This window comes from Chaetodon auriga, chromosome 17 (assembly GCF_051107435.1).
Source record: "Chaetodon auriga isolate fChaAug3 chromosome 17, fChaAug3.hap1, whole genome shotgun sequence".
In the NCBI taxonomy this organism is placed as follows: Eukaryota; Metazoa; Chordata; class Actinopteri; order Chaetodontiformes; family Chaetodontidae; genus Chaetodon; species Chaetodon auriga.
Window position 1 is genome coordinate 15,780,852 of NC_135090.1, and position 19,613 is coordinate 15,800,464.

Consider the following 19,613-nt stretch of genomic DNA (forward strand, 5'->3'; position numbering starts at 1 on the left):
ACTGATAAGATTGTTAGTTGCTTTCATGATGCCTGGTTGTTTGTATAGTATTTGACCTCCTGCCTAATCATCCTCAAGGTAAAAGCAGAAGAAGACAGAGCCAACATGGCAGAGCTCCTCCAGGAGGTCAGAAAAGACGCGGCTTCCACCAAAGAAGAACTCGACAGCTACAGGCAGCATAATGAGAAGCTTCAGGGGGATCTCCAAGCCCGTGAAGTCTCCATCTCTCAACTCAAAGAAGAGCTCCAGGAGGTGACACAGAATGTGGATACCACCAAAGAAGACCTCAGCAGTTGTAGACAGCATAATGAGAAGCTACAGGATGAACTCCACGCCCGTGAGCGCTCCATTTCTAAACTCAAAGAGGAGCTCCAGGAGGTGCGAACAGCCTTGATGAAGACTGCAGATTCTGGTCCTCCATCTCCTTCTCCCTCCCCTTCTCCCTCTCCGTCTCCTCAGCCTCAATCCTCTGCTTCATCCTCCACCACCACGCAGCCTAAAAGGAAAGGAGGCAAACAACCGGCTGGCAAAGGAAGCAGTGCCAAAGATAAACCAGCTCTCTCCAGGAAAAACTCCGCCACCTCCAGCCAGTCCTCCAACAAATCTCACAGCGCTCGGCAGAACAGCAGCTCTGAGCAGCAACACGTGGCTGTTACACACTCCTTCACGCAGACCGAACCTCCCCAAATGTCTGACCTCGGCCCGGAGAGCAAGTCTCCAACCAAAGACGAGATGGAGGAGGTGATCGGAGAGTTCCAGGAGAAGATTGTACAGATGCAGGAGCTCCACGCAGCAGAGATCCTGGACATGGAGGCTCGGCATATTTCGGAGAGCGAGAGCCTTCGAAGGGACACGCAGGCTCTGGAGGATGAGTGTAAGGCCCTCAAAGCTGTCATTGACAAGCTGCGCTCTACAGAGGTGAGGCCTGGAAACAATAACAGAGTCCAAATCCAGACTATGTGCTAATCCTATACAGTGTAATATACTGCGTACTGATCCTATATGGTTTATACTGCATATTAATTGTATACAGTATATGATACATGCTGGGGATGTGCAAAAATTATTTGTGTTTCTTTATAATTGTGATTTATTCAGTAAAAGAAGGATCTGAACCATGTTTAATCTCTTCTAGGCCCCTTCATCAAGACAAGACCGTCCTACATCCCAGTTCAAAGATGGCTACACTAGTGGTAAGACACAGCACACTGATACAGCACGACACACTCTTCTACATATTTTTGCAGCATTCATGAGTTTTTCAGGTTTTTGCTTAACAAACAGTTCATAGAAATAACCTGAGTGCTGTAAACACAGTACTAAGAGGGTGTTGAGGTGGCAGTAGAGTTCAGGGGGATTTTTGTTTTTACTCCACACATAACACTTTCCAAACTTACAGCAGTTTATCATGGCAGACTTTAATATACGCTGTTGTTCTTCACCACTTTCAGTGATTTGTTTCGAGAAAATGTTTGTGTTCTTGCAGACAGCAGCTCAGACTACAGCCAGCGGACTGGTTTTGACCTCCCGAGCTTGCAGCAGGAGTTCAGGACGACTCCAGAGGGCGCCAGGAGAGAGACTGATGACCCACTGCCTGACCGGATCAAGGTACAACCTCCACTTATTATAAGCAGCAGTACATGATAATACAGCACTGGAACTGGGATTTTAACAATTACAGTGATGAAGATATTGATGTACACAACAATACAGTATTTTCCCGTTCTTAAAAGCTTTGTTTAAGTTAGTTGGGACACAGGGAGGTGAGGTGCAGGGAGAAATTACATATTTCATGTGTTTGCATTAGCTTACTATAAGAGTCTGAACTGGAGCAGAACGATGGCAAACCCAACAACATTTGTGTCTGGTGTTTGTGTGTTTAGACGTTGCTGCGTGAGGTGCACCAGGAGGGCATGCAGGTGCTCTCTCTGTCAGAGCTTCCTCTCTCTGAAGGCGAGCCGGGCAGCCAGTTCACCGTCCAAGGCTGGGTGAAGGAAAGAGACGCCTTACTGGCAACCGTGGAGTCTCTCAAAGGCCTCATCACCCAGATGCAGACTCACAGACAAACACAGGTAGAGGAAGTCATCACAGAACATTAAGTTTGTCAGAGCTCAACAAGTCCTACACTGTGTCTGTGCTCATGTCTTTATCTGCGTCTCTGACTTGCTGTAGACGTCAGGCAGTGTGGACTGGCGTGCGGAGCTACTGGATGCAGTGCGGCAGGTGTTCATGAGGGAGCGAAGCGTGCTGAAGAGCGCCCTCTACAGCCAGTTAGACCTGCTGGACACCAGTGATGCCATCATCCACCTCAATCAGCTGGAGCGCAGACTGGCTGAACAGGTCAGAAACAACAGCTGAATCTGTAATCTGGCATTCACTGATTAAAGTAAAGGCCATTTTAAATGTACTGTAGCTAATTTATATAAGGTTTGATCTGAATCCTGTAAATGTTATAGCATTTATTAGAAAATATGTCAAAGCAGTTGGTTTCCTCTTATTGTAACTCCAAAAGTAAGTGGGTAAAGATTTCTTTATACCACGTTTCAGAAAAGTTTCAAAATTCTTCAAAATAAAAGCATTAAACGTCAAACAAACAGGATGATAACAAATACAAAAATATCAAAATGGAGTTTCCAAAAATTTCAGTCTCCCTTCACTCTCACTTCACAAGCTTTTTTGTCTTCTCTCATAAAGATTTATTGAAGGCAGTGAAACCTGTGTGAACTATGTTATTTGATGTTTTTAAGTCGTGCTTCTAACTCTATTCAGTGGTTGATATAATGCAGTTTCAATGTCGTGCTTTAGTGGACAGGAACAACCTTCTCTTGCCTTTCCTCTCTGATCATCACGTGTCGTGGTCTGTAACCCGTTTTGTTTGTGATCCTGATGCAGGACGCTCAGCACAGAGAGGCGTTGGGTTCGCTCCACACTGCCGACAGATCCAGTCTCATCTCTGAGATTTGTCAGCTCCGTGGTCAGCTGGAGCAAATTCATCAAGGTGAACTAATTTAAAAATTCCCTTGGATCCTTCTCCCACTCTGCTGATGATGTTCTTCAAACATTTTCATATTTGCTTGCTTGTGTTTATTATTATTATGTTGTCCTTTAGGTGGCCAGCCTGCTGTATCATTGGGCAGTGAATGTAGTGTGAAGGAGCAGAGGGAGGGAGGAGGAGCTGACGGAGCAGCGGAGGCCGGCAGGCTGTTGGTGGAGGAGCTGAAGGGTGAACTGTCCCAGACTAAACTGGAGCTGGAGACAACGCTCAAGGGTCAGCACAAACACCTGAAAGAGCTGGACACACTCAGGTTAGACATGATGTTCAACAAACCCAACAATGCTCTATACGACCAGAAACATCTGTTACCTCTGATCCCATTAATAACATCTCCGTCAACAGGGCAGAGGTATCGCAGAAGGCTGCTGAGGTGGACACACTGACCGACCAGCTGACGGAGGAGAGGAAGAGAAGCAGAGACCTCCAGTGGGCCATGGAGAAGGAGAAGTGTCGAACGGGGAGAAATGAGGAGAGCAAACGAGAAGAACTGGAGGTACAGCAAGAGCCTTTTTTAAGGGTTTAAGTTTTTCAGTCTGAATTCAAAAGCCTAACCTGTGGCAGGGCTACAAATTAGCTACAGATAGACAGTGAATGCAGTAATTACTGAGGTTAAAAATGGCCAGAGCCAATCTAAAACAAATGTATTTCCATTTTCCTCCAAGGACCTGCACCTCACTCTGGAGGAGCAGAAGAGCCACGTGGCCCAGCTGACCCTGACCCTGGATCAGGAACGCCGGGCCTCGTCCCAGCTCTCCCAGCAGGCCGAACAGGAGCGCCTGAGCCTCCACAGACGCCTCCAGGAACTCCAGGTCCAGCTGGAGACAGAGCGAGCCAAGGCCATGGAGATGAGCACTGCGCTGGGGAGGGAGAGGGAGCTCAGGACGGGTGTCTCCTCAGACAGCGGCCCCTCCAATGAGCAGCGGGTTGAGGAGGATAGGAGGAGCCTGGAGGAGGAAGGGAGTCTGCTGGAAAGACTGCAGAGGGAGCTGGATGACAAGCATGCACAGGTGGGAAACATTTATCAACGGTTAACATCTGTCCTCATCAGTAAAACTATTTTTGTCTTAAGTCTGTATTTGTCATCATTTTTCTTCCACAGGTGGTGCATCTCCTCAGTCAGGTGGAGGCCCAGAAGCTTGAAGTGGTACGTAAAGAGGAGGAGCTGACTTTGGGCAGTCAGAGGTCAAGAAGGGACCAGGAGGCGCTGCTGGAGGCCCGGGCCCAGCTGGAGAGGCTGGAAGCACAAATGTCTGAGGCCCAGGAGCAGCTGGAGAGACAGGTGGCGAGCCGTAAGAGGCTCGAGGAAGAGAAGGAGAGACTGGAGGAGAGGTTGAACCAGTTAAGAGAGCAGAGAGGAGGGACTGAGGGGAGCGGACCCCCACAGGCCGATGGCCACACCGTGAGTGTCAACAATCAGTCAGACACTCTTAACTAATCATGACTTTTTTCATCAATTTTTAGACATGTTTTTATTTTAAGTTTTGCTTTTATTTCATCTAGTTTCATCTAAAGCATGAACGCCGTGTTGTCATTATCTAAACTGCAGGCTGCCTGGCACAGCGAGTCCACGGACCGCACCAAAGACTGGGTGCTCCAGCAGAAGAGTGGAAATGTTCAGTCAGCGAGCTCCAGCACGTCGCCCCACCTGGAGGTCTCTCCAACAGGCCGCACCAGCGGACCACACCATGGCCCTTGGCGCACGGTCGATAAGATCCTGGGCAAACTCCACCTCGTTTCCTCAAAGATCCGTGGCATGGCGAACAAGACCACTGGCAGGTAATTACAGCCACTGTGATCTGTCTTTTATACTAACAATGAATCACATGAAGGATATGCAGGACTCGTTTAATATAGCCATCTGGGAATTAACTGATTGCTTGTCATTTCTATCTGTTGTGCACAGGCTGACAGCAGAGGTCGACAGTGAAGAGCTATCCTGGGTGCAGTCCAATGTTGATGAGGTCATCACTATGCTGCAGCAGTCCCCAGGTCTACCCTCCGTCCCCGAGGTCAGAAAGGGTTTGGGTTGATGGTTTAACTTGACTTGAATGGAGAGCCAAAATTTGGACCAAATTCATGCCAAAACTGTTTGTTTATTTTTCCGAATGTCTGCTGTCTGTTGAGCTCCTAACATGAACCACACATGGTTGTGACTGCTGTGACGGTCTGTTTCCCGCAGAGCGTCTCCCTGCTGGCAGGAGGCTCCTCCAGCTCCTCCAAGTCCCTGACGGAGCGGCTGCTGAGGCAGAACGCCGAGCTGACAGGTTTTGTCAGCCGTCTGACCGAGGAGAAGAACGACCTGAGGAACCACACGCTCCGCCTGGAGGAAGAGCTGCGACGCTACCGGCAGGCTGGACTGGGATCAGGCGACAGTGTGAGTACATGACAGGAAATCAATCAGTCAACCTTACTGTATACCAGAGATGTGTTTTCGGTTTGCGTGCAGAAGACAATGACTAAATTCCATTATTTCACTTTGTCCTGCAGTTCAGCAGCACAAGAGGAGTATCCAAGGTGGACTCGTCAGGTATGCTGCTTTCCCAGGAGCGGGAGGCTTGGACAAGAGAGAAGATCCGCCTGGAGAAAGCGTTACATCTGGCCCAGGCCCAGGTGGCCCGGCTCAGGGGGGAGATCAGGAACGACACCCTGCGAGAGATCACTGGACCCGAGGCTGACAATGCAGCGCTGAAGGTCAGCTGGAAACAGCCAATAAGTCGCTGTAATTCATATCTGAGGAGACACTTAACTGAGTAACTGCTGTTTAGCAAGACGCCTCATTTTACTCCTTTCTTTTGCCTCCAGAGGATTTACGGGAAGTATTTGAGGTCAGAAAGTTTCCGCAAAGCGCTGATCTACCAGAAGAAGTATCTGCTGTTACTGCTGGGTGGCTTCCAGGAGTGTGAGGAAGCCACGCTGTCGCTTCTCTCCAGGATGGGCGGCCGACCGTCGCTGTCCAGCCTGGAGTCCCTCAGCCAGCGCCGACGGGGGCTGATGCGCTTCCGCTCTGCCGTCCGAGTCTCTATCGCCCTCTCCAGGTAGGCAGATGGAGCTCTGTGTTGTTTTGTGCAGTCATGTTAACGACAGATGCACCGTTTATGTCATCCTATGAATCTAAAACCTACACATGCTCCGTTCAGGATGCGTTTCCTCGTCAAGCGTTGGCACAAGGCGACGGGGATGAGCTCCACAACCTCCTTCAGCGTCAATAAGAATGGAGCAGGACAGACCTTAGGTAACCAAAACATACATCTTGTGTTTTTTGGATGCTAGATTTAGTGGTGATGCTCAATAAAGTTGTATTCGTCTCTCTCAGGTACAGAGGCGAGAGACTCACCTTATCTCCACCCAGGCAGCGTGGACATGTACAGGGACAGAGGAGGTGGAGGAGGGGGGGTCTCCAGCAGCAGGGGGCGGAGTGGACGTGAATCTCCCAGATCAGCTGTCTCCTCCACACACCACAGGTGTGTATTAGCAAGTGGTCTACTTGGATTAGCCTACTAAATGCTAAAAAAAATCCTCATCCTCCCTCGATATCACATATATTGACATAAAACTCTAAGAAAATATGCAGTGAACCATTGTGTCAGTTGTGTTGGTGAAAGGTTGACGTCCGTTGTCGTGCAGGTATCACATGGCTGGAGACCACGGAGCGCTCACCTGTTCCCACCTGCAGAGCTACGACCCCGACCGAGCGCTCACCGATTACATCTCCAGACTGGAGGCGCTGCAGAGGAGGCTGGGGAGTGTGACATCAGGTAACACGCAGTACACTGTGTCCCAGTTGTGTACTACACACTCATTGTACATCTCTACGACTACACTTAATCAGGATGTGGTTTGCTTCATAATCAGTGTCCCAGTGTTTCCAGTTATTGTGTTTTTTACTGTATAATGTCATTTTCAGACTGATTAACTCTTATTTTCTGCACAGGTGCTTCTTCATATGCTCAATTGCACTTTGGCTTGAGAAGATAGATGCCGTCAAGTTGACTTTGGCTTGAAGAAACTCAGTTGCCTTTTCTCGTGCTGAGCGCTCTGCTGTTTTCTATCAGTCTGGTGTGGACTGTATCTTTCCATGTGGACCAAAACACATTTTTTTATTAGTGTACGACATGTTGTATTCAGGCTTTTTGTCGCCGGCACTTGAAAAACAGCTATGTTTGTAATTTGAATCTGCCTCGTTGTTGTGGATGAACTACAATCATGTATATTTGTCTAATGCTAATTTAAGACCTTGTGATTAATTTATATGCTTGTGTTGTATGGGTGGAGCGTTATGTAGAGAATGTTTGGGTTTATTGTTAAGGAGGCTGCTACTGGATATTCTACACTACACTGTGTTTTGTTTAGGACAGACAGACTACAGAGGACATTTGTAGAGAACGTATTTTTGTAAAGTGTAGGAGCTTTGAATTTTCTGGGTATTTTGTCAAAAACTGAAATAAAGAGGACTACATTATTTGAAAGAGTTGTGCATTTGTCTTTCTTTGTTTATCTGATAACTAGAAGATAAAAATCTCTTCTTTTCGACAAAGAAACATAAAAACTTTGAGGGCAGAACACGTTGAAAGTTTATTTTGCTTTGCTCAGCTGTTTTTACAGGCAGGTGATGGAGGCTGCTGTGCTGAATCATAGTTACTCAATAAATCTGGCAGGGCTGACAGTGTGTGGGAGCTGAGTTTTCAAAGTGTCTTTACTGAAAGAGGGAATCACGAACGGAAACGTGTTTCTGCACAACACAAGAACCAACATCACAAAGGACAACATGAACCAAAAAAAGCTGGAATAATTTTCAGTGATGAGAAGACATTTGACAGGTGTGCTCAAACAAAAGATCGGTTGGAGCTCGTCAATGAGGTCCAGGTGTTTGTAATTAGTGCAGGTCACCTTTAAAAAGCATGAATGCATGAATAGGATCATCCACTGTGACGGTGTGGAAACAAGACCCTCTGCTTGGTTTTCCACTGAATTAACGCTTTGTTGGACCCCAAAGAATGAATGAATGAAACACTCGTTTCCCTGCCATGAAGGCACTGTATTACTGACCGTTTCTACTCTAAAGAATTCACATTGTGAACATCAGCATCTGTGTTCCAGTCCGAGTCAAGTCAGTGTAATTATGTCTGGAAACACAAGTCTCACAGATTCTTGTATTAATGTTGACATGCAGAGCAAAGTGCATTCATCTGAAAGTCCCAGGAAGCTCGAGCTTCACTTCAAACACTCGGGATGTTTGACTGTTACAGCGTTTTCCGTCACGCTCTCACTGTTTTCTCCTCTTGTACCTGATGACGGGGCTGTGAGGGGTGTGGATCATTGTGGTGTAGTTGATTGTGGGGAAGTAACCGTCCACCAGGTCAAAGTCGTACATGCGCAGTAAAGTGGACCAGATGGTTTTGATCTGGACGTAGGCAAAGTTCTCGCCGATGCAGCGATGGCGGCCTGAAGAGCAGACAACAAAGGTTCAGTTTTGATTTAGTTTTTATGTCTTAACTTCTTTCATACAGAGACTGTATTTACAAAATTGCTGATTTTTCTTACCAGCTCCAAATGGCACATAGGCAAACTTCTCCCCAGCGGCGGGGTTGTCACTGAGGTAGCGGTCGGGATTGAACTCCGTCCTCTCCTTCCAGGTGTCGTGCAGACGATGGTTGACAGTCGGGGAGACGCAGACCTGGTGGCCTACAGGGATGGTGTATCCTCCTGCAGTCTGGGGGAATAAGGAAGAGAAAAAACTGTCTCTACAAAGTGCTGAGAAATATATTTTTTGATGGTGAAATGTAAAGATCCAAACTCGCAGAATACATCTGATGATACAGGACTGGAACAAATGCAGCGGAGCAGGCAGGTGTTCTTACCTGAGGAGAGCGAGCCATCCTCATCATGGTCATGATGGGCGGGCGGAGACGCAGAGTCTCCTTCAAACAGCGCTCCAACAAGCTGAGATCTTTCAGCTGAGGACAAAACCAGGACAACAGGAGTTAGTTTTCTCTGAAAAGCAGCCAGAGGAACCTTCACTTCGACCAGCAGCAGGAAATATATGGAGCATAACATTTACTGACATTTATTTGATTCGTCTTTAAGCACTCTTGTAGTTTCCATTTTTACCTCTACTTTAGTTTCAAATGCCTCTTAGTAGTTCTTTTTACTTTCTCTGTTGATCTGAACTTATTTCTGTCCTTGTGCTGCTGCAACGCCTGAATTCCCCCTCTGGGGATCAGCAAAGGCTTATGTTAGTTATGCATCTCTATAACCTGCCTCCTCTCTTTCTTCTTCATGTACTGGATAAAATCAATAAAGCTTGTAACTTGTAAACTGTATCTTGATTTAGGGCATGCCACACATTTAAATGTTTATATATGTATGGATTTCTACAACCAGGAGGTGGAGCACCCTCCTGTTGTCTTATTACTCAGTGGTACTGTAACGTCTGATGTAGAGCTGCTTGTGTGACTCATTTTATTAATTCTCTTCAAACGCCATGATACCATTTTGTACTGTACTATCATATTTCATCACAGGCCTACGCTGCACCGAGCCTTACCTGATCGAAGTCGAGCAGAGGCAGCTCCTCTCCACACACAGCCCTCTGCTCGGCGTAGCAGCGCTCCTGCAGAGCTTTGTCTCTGGCCAGGAAGAAACCCATCCAGGCGCTGGTGGTGGAGGACGTGTGCTGACCCGCCAGCAGGAGGCCGATCAGCATCCCCGCGATCTCGTTATCGTTCAGGGGTCTTCCATCTCTGAGGGGGAAACAAAGTGGTTTTTAGAACTGTGAGGGGCTGTGATCAAATTTAGATTTTCTCTGGTGGTAATTTTAGTTAACTGGATCACCAGTTCTGACGATATAAACTGTCTTTACATGTCTCATTACATTTAAATGTCCAGTGGTCCTCCAGTATTCAATTAAGTACAACTTGCTGTCATGATGTGAGACATATTAACAAAATCTACCATCCTGCATCTTCCCAAAGATTTGCTTACAAAGTCTGGATGTATCTAATGATCCATTTCAACATGACAGAGCAAACATGTGATCCAGCAGCATGAGCTGAGAGCTGAAAGCATTTCCTGGATCATATCTTTGGACACTTTGGAGCTGGCTCACTTGTAGGTGGCATCGATGAGGGTCTGCAGGATGTCGTCCATTTTCTCTCCAGACTGCCTGCGCTTCTGAATCACCTTGAAGAAGATGTTCTTGATCTCTCTGTGAGCTCTGTCCCTTTTCCTAAACAAAAAATGATTTCATTTGTGTTAAAAACGTTCCAGTATTTTTGGACTTGTGTTTTAAGGGAATGTCTGCTTCATCCTGGAGCAGACGTGTGTGTGTGTCGTGAGCTCCTCCTGCAGTACCTGAAGCTGGGCAGGGGCAGCCAGCCGGGCAGGAGCCAGGCAGCGTGACTGAATCCTCCGTCCAGGTCGGCGTACAGCTGGGCCACTCGCTCATTCAGCATGCTGCGGATCTCCTTTCCATGCAGGCAGCTGCTTGCCGTCAGGATGATCAGCTCAGACAGAGCCTCAAACAGGTCTGAAACCAGCCAAAGTTCATGCATTTAAGCTGTGCCCATTTGGACTCAATATAAGGCTGTACAAGCGTGACACGACAAGCTTTGCCTACTCCATAAAATTTTGGGTTTAAGTGACCAAAACAAAGTGGAAGAACAGAATATTCATGTTTAATCAAGTGATGTGTGAAGGATCTTACTTCTCTCCCCGCTGTCACCCCATCTCTGAAAATACTCGATGGTCTCTGCCTCGATGATTTTCACGTGCTCCTTAAAACGAGCAATGTTCAGTCCGGTCTTCAGCATCTTCTTTTGCTCCAGAAATATCTGCAACATATTAAAGAAAGCCTGTATCATAGCTGATTTCATACAGCTGAAATATACACCGACCACCTGTGTGGATCTGTTAGTAAGTTTGATGTCACAGTTAAGGTGGACTCACATGGTTCGGGACATCATAGGCTACTCCTTTGCCAAACACCGGCGTGGTCAGTCTGGAGTAGACGTCCTCTGCGTTCAGGTCCTCGTTCTTGCTGTTGAACATCAGCGTGGCCGCTTCGCTGCCCAGCAGGTAGGTGAACGTGCTCCCCACCATGGTGAAACTGAACACAGGGCCGTACTGTGGGTTGATGCAGCACATGGAGGTCAGGACAAAATACATAACAATCAAATTCCCCTCCTATTTTCTCCTTTTCTGTCCCAAATTCAGTTTTTATTTTCAGAAATTCATCAGAGTGATCCTTGTCTTTGCATCAGTAAAAACTGCAGCACAGGGCTGCAAATAACAACTAATGAACCATTAAATTGTTTAAAAATATGTAATTTCTCAAAGCCCATGTTGACATACAATCTGAAATGTACATATTTTCAGTGCAATATAGTAGGACTGGTGATTTTTTGGCATTTTTGATAAAAGATTAATCAAAAAACAATTGCAGATCAATGGACTTATAGTTTCAGTACTGATGCAACACTTACTTTCTCATAAGCATTTTCAAGAAATTCAATGGGACTTTTCCCAAATGCAATGGCATGACCCAGGAAGGGGATGCTGGAGGGTATGTGAGGAGGGTATTTCTGCAAAAACAGACATGAAAACAGAAAAGATGAATACAGACTGGCAACATTTACAATCATCTTTCATTTTCTTGCTCTTTATCTAACTCACCTGATCGTTGTCAACTGAAAACGATTTGAGCAGCGACTTGGAAATATATCCCAGAAAGAGAGTTAAAACAGAAGTTGCCAGAACCACGGTGGTCAGGTGGTCGTTCACTTTCCCAACAGTGTCCCCGAGCAGTTTGCTGCTCATTTCATACAAATGCATAGACATTTTACCTTCCTCTGCTGGATCTGCCCTCTCAAAACAAGAGTCTCACAAGCCCACTAAAGCGTAGAGGAAATCACCTTTGTGGTAGCGAAATAAGTGATTAAAATAATAAGTGAATAAGTGGACTCTCATTCAAAGTTCCGACGGCTGCAGTCCATCTACTGTTCATGTTACAGTACCGTTGGTAATATTTCCCCAGCATCTCTACCTGTCAACGCTGGTCCTGCCCCCGCCTGACCAACAGAGGCTCTCTATTGGCTGTTCACCGCGTGTCTGTCAAGCAGTCGCCGCTGTGATTGGCTACCGGTACCTGAACCGATGTCTTGCTATATGATGTCACTCCAACAGGACGAACATGGTCAGCGCCATCGATTGTAAAGATAATTAATGGACATTTATTTCAAAGTTGTGTCGCTTGGCTTGAAATGCTTTGCTTTCTCTTTCGAGTGCGGTTAAAAACGTATTTTTTAGAGTCCCATAAAAACATACCGGAAGACCAAGACACCGAAGAAGGTTAGCTAGCAGTTTGAGATGTATTTGAGGCTAATGGTTAGAGATGTCACTCACTACACACCCAAATATTAACACCGTGGAAAATTTGATATATTCATCTCAACAAAAGCACAAGTTAGGCTTGAAATTTAGACATGTTGTAAGTGTATAAAACATTTTAAGTTAAAAAAAAAAATTGCATAATGCTAAACCTGGAAAAAGCTGATTTAACTTTGTTCTTTAATGACCTTATGAGGCACACAACATAAGCAGAATTTGCACTACATACTGCACACAAATGACTGTATTTCTATTATATCTTGTTTAGTACTCAAATATTAGCCACTCTTAACACCATTAAAAGACAACATATTCAGTCTGTTTGTGACATTAACCAGTTTTTGACACAGCTGCATCCTCAATGTCACTAAAAAAATGTCACCTCCTTCTCTTAAAACTATTTGCCCCAACAGGCCATGTTTGAATTCACTGTCAATCCCTCAAAAACAACATTTTTTATTCACTTTGTTAACAAAACACAGTGTGTCTCAAAGTGCAAAAGACAAACCACCAATATGCCCTCATTCATACATAAATCAGTTTAATAAAACAAAACATTAAATAAACATATTTACATGCAATCAAAATACATGACAAGTCAAAATGCACTGTGTGAAGGTGTGAAAGGTATCGGTGAGCCTAATGTACAAAACGAGGCAGACGCCGCTCTTCGTCCGGAGTTATTGCAGTCAGTGAGATCAACCTGCTCTGGGATCTTTGGCAGCTTCAACAGTTTTTCAGCCGTAGGCATATTTGTCTGTTACTCCTTTATCATTTGGAGTCATCTGTCCACTCAGCTTCATCAAAAGCTTCACAATAAGGCCAGCCTGTAAGGTAATAAAGAGCATAAAAGAGACAGCATTCATAATCTAACTTGACAATACTCATTTCCAGTTGTCATCCTTGAGAAGGGTTGACATCAAAATGTTCAGTTTTATAAATGGACTCTGGGCTGGTTACTGTTATTAGTAGTGATTGGATTTTATAATTCTACTCTAGACAAAAATAAATCCTTTTAAAAACAAAAAAATTACCTGTTTAGTGTGCACAATGAAGTTCATTTTATTGTCACCACTGTGTATCTGGAAGTACTGGTCAGCGTGTCCAAGCTGCCACATGAATGTGCCATACTCTAAGCTGATGAGAAGGACCTGGGAGTGCAGAGATTTAACAGATGATCATACAGAGCATGCACCACAGAGAGACATCACACTAAAGGTTCAATTCAAACACAAAGAAGGGCAACCCGTACGTATTATTGATAAACTGACCAAGATCTGGGGTTTGCCCTGATGTGAGGTCTATACATGTTAAACTCAACTCAGAAAGCTTTACATTTGGAGAGAACATTGGACAATGTGGTGTGTAGCTGAAGTGTAAAACAGAATAACTGATGGCGATACCTTGGTCTCCATATTCATGAGGTGTAGCCCCTTTGTGTTGACCCCGACGTAGACGCGGATGACTTTGTGGTTGCTGGCGCTGGCCTTGGTGTAGACCTGGCCCGTGAAGAAGGCCGCTCCGTAGGTCGGGATGTCCCAGCAGTTCTGCAGGAAGAGTCGCTGCAGGTGGTGCATCTCTTTACTGACCCCCTCGCTGGTGCTCAGGGCCTGTCAGAGGGGGAGAGAAAAGCCTGTCAGTGGAGCGGGCTGTGGGATTTCATTTAGAGACTGAAGTTTGGAGCATACCTTGTATTCATGCAGAATCCTGTTGGTCCAGTGGTACGCTTTGCTTTTCACCTTGGATATCGGCACAATTGATTTCAGGTTTTCCTCGCTGTTGAAATTAAAACACAGAGAAATAAGACTTTTTGCTTCCTCCACCAACTGAAGCAGAATTAAAGATTTGTATGCAATGCAAAAACAAAGCTTTCAACTGAATTTAGTGTTCATATTCTGTTCATATGATATGAAACACTGTCTTACTTGAGGAACCCTTGCTTATGCTTCTTGCTCTCATAGTTGCCGTAGATGATCTGCAGGAGGAGGCTGGCCAGTGTGATGAGCTTGCTGTCTGGAGCGGGAAAGAAGCCTTTCAGGAGGCAGTGACGGGCTTCGTCGAACAGAATGAGGATGGCCAGAGGATCCTCCGCCTGGAACAAAACAGTAAGCAGCAGACTGAGGACTGACATCTGACATATTAAGAGTAGCCACATCGGTCACCATCCCCTCTAAACCAATAGCTTCTTGTACAAAACAAAGTGAGCTACCTTTTTCTCAATTTCGAGAGGCAGCCGGACGTCCCTGCGGAGGAAGAGCTGAGGTGTTTCCCTTTGAGGATCCAGCACCGTCAGGTCCGTCACGATCTCCGTCCAGATCCGCAGGTGCTGCAGGGGCTTGTGGTACGGCTTCAGCTGCAGGTCTGACACACAAAATCAACGCTAAAACGTCCCTCCTCTGACTGAGCAGGTCATAGTGTTTGGTCACATTTGGTTCCATGGACACAGGAGGAATTCTTATGAGTGAACTCACGGAGGTTCTCGGAGCAGATCCAGATGGTAAAGTACTGCTGGGTCTCCTGCGAAAGGCGCATGCCCTCCATGATCTGCTGCACCGTCGTGTTGTTGCCATGCTTCAGCTCCACAGAGCGATACGAGCCGTCCATGCGGTAGATGCGCACCTTTTCATACTGTGGAACACACACACATACCATAAAGAAAGCCAAGTGAAGCAGCTTAGTTCCTTTGATATTAAAAAATAAAATTAGTTTTAAAAATGTACAGGACATGTCAGACTATACTTGAGCAAATAGCACCATCTAGTGGCCACCAGACTGAACTGCTACAGAAAAATGTAAATTAAAATCAAAACAAAAATCACATTTCTTCACATTCCCCTCCAGCACTTGTATTGTTTTGTATTTGTACTCTCCCTCTCGTTACAGTTCCTTTACAAACATTGAAGACTGAAGCTTATAAAAAATATAAACACATATATGCAATGTCATACCTAAAAAAATAGAAAAGATTAGCCAAGTAAAACAGAAGCATCATGAGATCAGCATCAGTATGAATTCTCTGGTATACGCTGATGTGAGACTGATTTAAATAATAAATTTGTAACTATTTCCTGTGGTGTTTGCAATACAAGTGCAGTAACTCGATGAACGTGTGATGTGCGACTCACAGGTTTGCTGTTGGCTTGCTGCAGAAGCTTCACTGTCTCCTCCCATTCGTTCTGTTTGTTCTCCTCGCACACTTGCAGAGGGGATCTCTTCTGCTGGTCCTCTATGTGCTGGTGGTGGGAAAGTCAGTATCAATATTTAATGGTCATAGTCTACCACTATGATTGTCGTGTGAAATGTGATACGGTGCATCATTATACATAAATGCTTTGTCTATAACAAAGAAGTCACTACACAAGTTGAATTTAGATAAATACAATGAAAAAATAAATAAATTTGTCAAGCTGTCAACACGTTATTGATGCACACTGCATCAATATTGGCAGGAGGCCTGTTTATCTTTTTTTTTTGCATGTGTATTACTGAAAAAAAGGACAATTATTCAATGATGATTCAATTTAGCAAAGAAAATAAAGTAGTTCATGATCACACGTCCTCTAACTCTTTCTTTAGCTCTGCAATAGAACATTGTTTTATATTAACTTTTTTAATCCTTCACTATTAATTTGACGCTTTTGCAAATCTAAAAGTTTCTACATTATTTTGAATGGAAAGTAGTGCGTGCAGCTGCAGTAATGACACCAATACCATGTTAAAACATCAGGTTTCATACCCGGTCGATCTCAGGGTGCTGCAGCAAGAGCTGCACGATCTCTGCGTGGCCTCCTCTGGCCGCAAAGTGCAGAGGAGAGCTGAGCTGGCCGTTGAGCAAGTTCGGATTACAGTTACCTTTCTCCAGTAACAGCTTGGTCGCCTCGACTTTACCGTGCCTGGATGGAAGCGAACACAGCTTAACCACAGCTCATCATTAGCATGTATGTATATATGTGAGATGAGCGTCAGACTCACCAGCAGGCATAGTGAATGGGAGCCCAGTGGTCGCTGTCCAGCTGCTTGACTGAGAAACCGCTGTCCAGAAGCTTAGAGAGCAGCTCTGTGTCTCCCTCACAGGCGCTGCGGTGGAGGGGGAAGTCGTCCACCCACTGGCGATCCCTGCAGAGAATTTTGTCAGTATAGTTTCCTTATTAAGACTTCATGATGTAGGTTGGAAAGGAAAAGAAGCAGCGGAGAGGGGAGTCAGGAAACACGAAGGAAATGCTAAAGAACTGAAATGAGACTCAAAAACGAATAACAGTGTGGTTCATGTAAGAATAATCCCTCACTTGTCTTCTGTCACACAGTTTGGACCGTGTTGCCACTTCTCCCTCTTGGGGATCTGGATCTTGGAGTAGTCGGGCGCGCCGAGCCCAAAGTATGGGTTGATGATAACTTTGTCCACCTGCAAACAAAGGGCAGGGTGGGCAGGAATGACAAAGGGAGGATTAGATAAATATATCAGTTCCCCATTTTTCCCAGTTTTCCATAAAGTACCATCTGGCGGTAAAAAGCAGACTCACCCGGTTGGTGTACTGCAGATCAGAGCCATAAAGCGGGTTGAGGATGCACATGTCTGCCTTCTCCAGGGACATCATCTTGCTCTTGATCTCCAGAGCAGTGTAGCCCATGTGCAGACCTTCGTCACTCAGTTTGCCCTCGCTGCTGTAGGCCGGGTTGCTGACGTTGGTCTTCACCCGCTCCACGGGCGCTGGTCTGAACAGTGCGGGGATGGCGTGAGGCACCGTGTGCTGCTCTGCTAACCATCTGTGGGGGTCAAAGAGGCAAAGTTACAACTCCCCAAAGGCCTCATTGAAGAAGATCACGTTTTCAAATGAGTCCTCACTTGTCTAAGGCCAGAAGCATCTTGGAGGTGATGGAGCAGAAGTGAACGCTGGTCTCACTGCACACTCGCATGATGTCCTGGAAGCAGTAGAAGCTTGGGCTCCCCGCGCTGTACACGGGCTTGCTGTTGTCTGTTCAGAATGATTAATTATTATGTTATGTACAGCTTAAACTATGTTTTACAATATCTGAAGCATCAATTTACTGAGATGGATTCTTTGTTGTTTTGCTCACCTTTAACACTGACTGGCACAACAAAAAGAGAGGCCTCTTTCCCTTCATTGTCTCCATCAAGGGGGAATTTCTTCATGTGCACCACACGCTTTCCTGAAACCCAAAATTGTGTTTAGATCAGAGATTCCCAATCTGAGAGCTAAGAAACACCCCAAGATAAATTTGAGGGAAGGACAAAGAAGACACATTCATCAGTGTGGATATCACAAATGCCCCACCCTTACCTATGAAGCCTTGGTTATTGGATATGGGTCTGATTGTTTCGTCAACGTAATCCAATATGGATTTGGATTTGTCTCCTCCTGCTTGGATCTTCGTCGCCAGGAGAACCTTCTTTCTTTTCTTCTCCTTCCCCTCCAAAGGCACCTCAATCAACAGGATCTTTACAGGAACCAGAGGAAACATGGAGTTAAAAACTGGACGTGAAAGGAGGTCAACTGTCTTCAGTCGCCATTGGCTATTGTTGAGACCAGCAGGCGATCTGCTGATTCAGTATGTTATTGCCATATCAATATAACTGACTGGAAAAAAAGACAAAGAGAATAAAACACCCATAAAGCATGTAAAACTATAAACAAAGCACAGTATAAAACAGATGATAAAGACATGTAATGTCCAACCCATACAATAGTCATAAAACCATGAAACAGTGTCAGGCTCATTTACCTCATAGGCTTTGGCTCTGTACTCCTTTGAGCTCAGGCTGACTTGACTCTTTGGGCGAATGACAGCGACAAACACGTCCTCGAGGCTGTCCTCGTTGCCCATATTGCTGACTTTTTCTCAGTCCCGACAAAGCATTCTACACGAAGGCCAAATGCTGTGGAGAGGCATCCCTGAAACAGAAGAGAAATGTTGGAGGTAACACACGAATAAGGCTTGTTTACATCGAGGTTTAAGCTGAAGAAAAAAGAAAAATCTGAAACTATTTTCATAATTTTTTTTTTTCTCTCGTTTCAGCCTCTCAAATGGGAGGATTTCTCTGCTTTTTTTGACATTTTATAGACAGAAATATTTGTCTATTAACTGAGACAGTAACTGATAATCAGATCAGTTCATCACTAAGTAATGTAATGCCTGGTTTAGATCTGACCAAATAGGTCATTTCTAATAGAAATGTCGTTAACTTATTATTACTTTTAAGAACCTGAACACACTTTTTGAGTTACATATGGTTAAAATACAAAACAAATATGACACATTGTATTTATATCTTCATGCAAAACACGACCATGACACTTGACACTGAAGCGTTTTGATCACACCTGTTATTCCTTAAGACTTTGGTGATAAGGCATCATACTGTCGAGGCTTACGGCATCTTTAAACCTGCCTTATGAACAAGTATCTGCAATACATAGGCTTCAGGTTTGCATTACTGTTCAAAGACACGGATAGGCCATGTGTGTTGTACACAAATCAACAAAGCCGAACACAAAACAAGCAAAATATTGTCGAATAAAACTGTCAACATTAACTGCTCTCAGCAGAGAAATCAACTTGTTGAGTTCAGAGGGGGGTCCCGCCCCGGAAACCAAACACCCTTTTGTATTGAAACAGTTATTACACAAACTATATCATAAACTATATTTTAGTCCACACCCCGTGCTGCTGGAGCTAACCAGCACTGACTTATTCTCGTCCACAATAAAACACGATCAACTTTTTGACCTGAATCAGCAGCTGTAGCCGGGATGCTACACTCCCCATCACCGCTTTTCCGCTCGTTGAGCGGCTGAAACTTACCGCAAGCGACGTGACTTTCCCTCAAACGGACCTAACGCAGCTTTTCTCAGCTCTCGGTGACTTTCGCTTTGTTGAACGTAACGGTCCACAGCCAAAAGACCCCTCCAGGTAAACTTCCAGGGCAGATATTCAGGCTGAAGTAGTAACTTAGCAGGCCTGTAACTTGGGGCAGGTCTGAGGCAGAGACTGTGTAAGACAGGTCTGTAGAGACAAACAGAGGAGTCGCGTTACGTTTCATTACGGCAGCTCCACTTGGACAACAGAGAACCCTGGCGGTGAGGGGGACTCACTGCAGCAGCGTAAAAAAACAAACAAACAAACAATTAGCTGCTACAGGTCTCAGCATTGCTAA

The 19,613-nt window shown here is 45.3% G+C and overlaps 3 protein-coding genes across 7 annotated transcripts in view; 1 reads left to right on the forward strand and 2 right to left on the reverse strand.

Annotated features, from left to right (window-relative positions):
• Nucleotides 1-7,521, forward strand: part of akap9 (A kinase (PRKA) anchor protein 9) — a 61,002-nt gene extending 53,481 nt beyond the window's left edge. For all 5 annotated transcript variants that reach the window (XM_076755330.1, XM_076755333.1, XM_076755329.1 and 2 more), the window contains 19 exons: nt 79-918; nt 1,136-1,193; nt 1,487-1,608; nt 1,884-2,072; nt 2,173-2,340; nt 2,893-2,998; nt 3,110-3,305; nt 3,398-3,548; nt 3,718-4,062; nt 4,155-4,454; nt 4,602-4,831; nt 4,959-5,064; nt 5,235-5,429; nt 5,543-5,746; nt 5,858-6,090; nt 6,193-6,287; nt 6,369-6,516; nt 6,680-6,810; nt 6,987-7,521. In XM_076755330.1, coding sequence (XP_076611445.1) covers nt 79-918; nt 1,136-1,193; nt 1,487-1,608; nt 1,884-2,072; nt 2,173-2,340; nt 2,893-2,998; nt 3,110-3,305; nt 3,398-3,548; nt 3,718-4,062; nt 4,155-4,454; nt 4,602-4,831; nt 4,959-5,064; nt 5,235-5,429; nt 5,543-5,746; nt 5,858-6,090; nt 6,193-6,287; nt 6,369-6,516; nt 6,680-6,810; nt 6,987-7,030 — 3,861 coding nt within the window. In that variant the 3' untranslated portion in view covers nt 7,031-7,521. The remainder of the gene's footprint in view (nt 1-78; nt 919-1,135; nt 1,194-1,486; nt 1,609-1,883; nt 2,073-2,172; nt 2,341-2,892; nt 2,999-3,109; nt 3,306-3,397; nt 3,549-3,717; nt 4,063-4,154; nt 4,455-4,601; nt 4,832-4,958; nt 5,065-5,234; nt 5,430-5,542; nt 5,747-5,857; nt 6,091-6,192; nt 6,288-6,368; nt 6,517-6,679; nt 6,811-6,986) is intronic.
• An 83-nt stretch (nt 7,522-7,604) lies between these two features.
• On the reverse strand, nt 7,605-12,129 carry cyp51 (cytochrome P450, family 51). Its single transcript, XM_076755443.1, has 10 exons — nt 11,726-12,129; nt 11,536-11,634; nt 11,000-11,176; nt 10,758-10,884; nt 10,406-10,580; nt 10,161-10,280; nt 9,600-9,795; nt 8,914-9,009; nt 8,597-8,765; nt 7,605-8,497 (listed from the first exon to the last, which is right to left on the reverse strand). Exons 1-10 carry the CDS (start codon nt 11,888-11,890, stop codon nt 8,319-8,321), a joined length of 1,503 nt encoding a protein of 500 aa, XP_076611558.1. The 5' UTR covers nt 11,891-12,129; the 3' UTR covers nt 7,605-8,318.
• Nucleotides 12,130-12,596: 467 nt separating this feature from the next.
• krit1 (KRIT1 ankyrin repeat containing) lies at nt 12,597-19,472 on the reverse strand. Its single transcript, XM_076753713.1, has 17 exons — nt 19,262-19,472; nt 18,182-18,351; nt 17,740-17,896; nt 17,516-17,608; nt 17,283-17,412; nt 16,960-17,203; nt 16,726-16,841; nt 16,412-16,555; nt 16,176-16,332; nt 15,565-15,672; nt 14,911-15,067; nt 14,649-14,800; nt 14,365-14,531; nt 14,128-14,215; nt 13,843-14,049; nt 13,474-13,590; nt 12,597-13,266 (listed from the first exon to the last, which is right to left on the reverse strand). The coding sequence occupies exons 2-17, from the start codon at nt 18,281-18,283 to the stop codon at nt 13,177-13,179; spliced, it is 2,229 nt and encodes a 742-aa protein (XP_076609828.1). The 5' UTR covers nt 18,284-18,351; nt 19,262-19,472; the 3' UTR covers nt 12,597-13,176.
• Between the last annotated feature and the right edge of the window lie 141 nt (nt 19,473-19,613).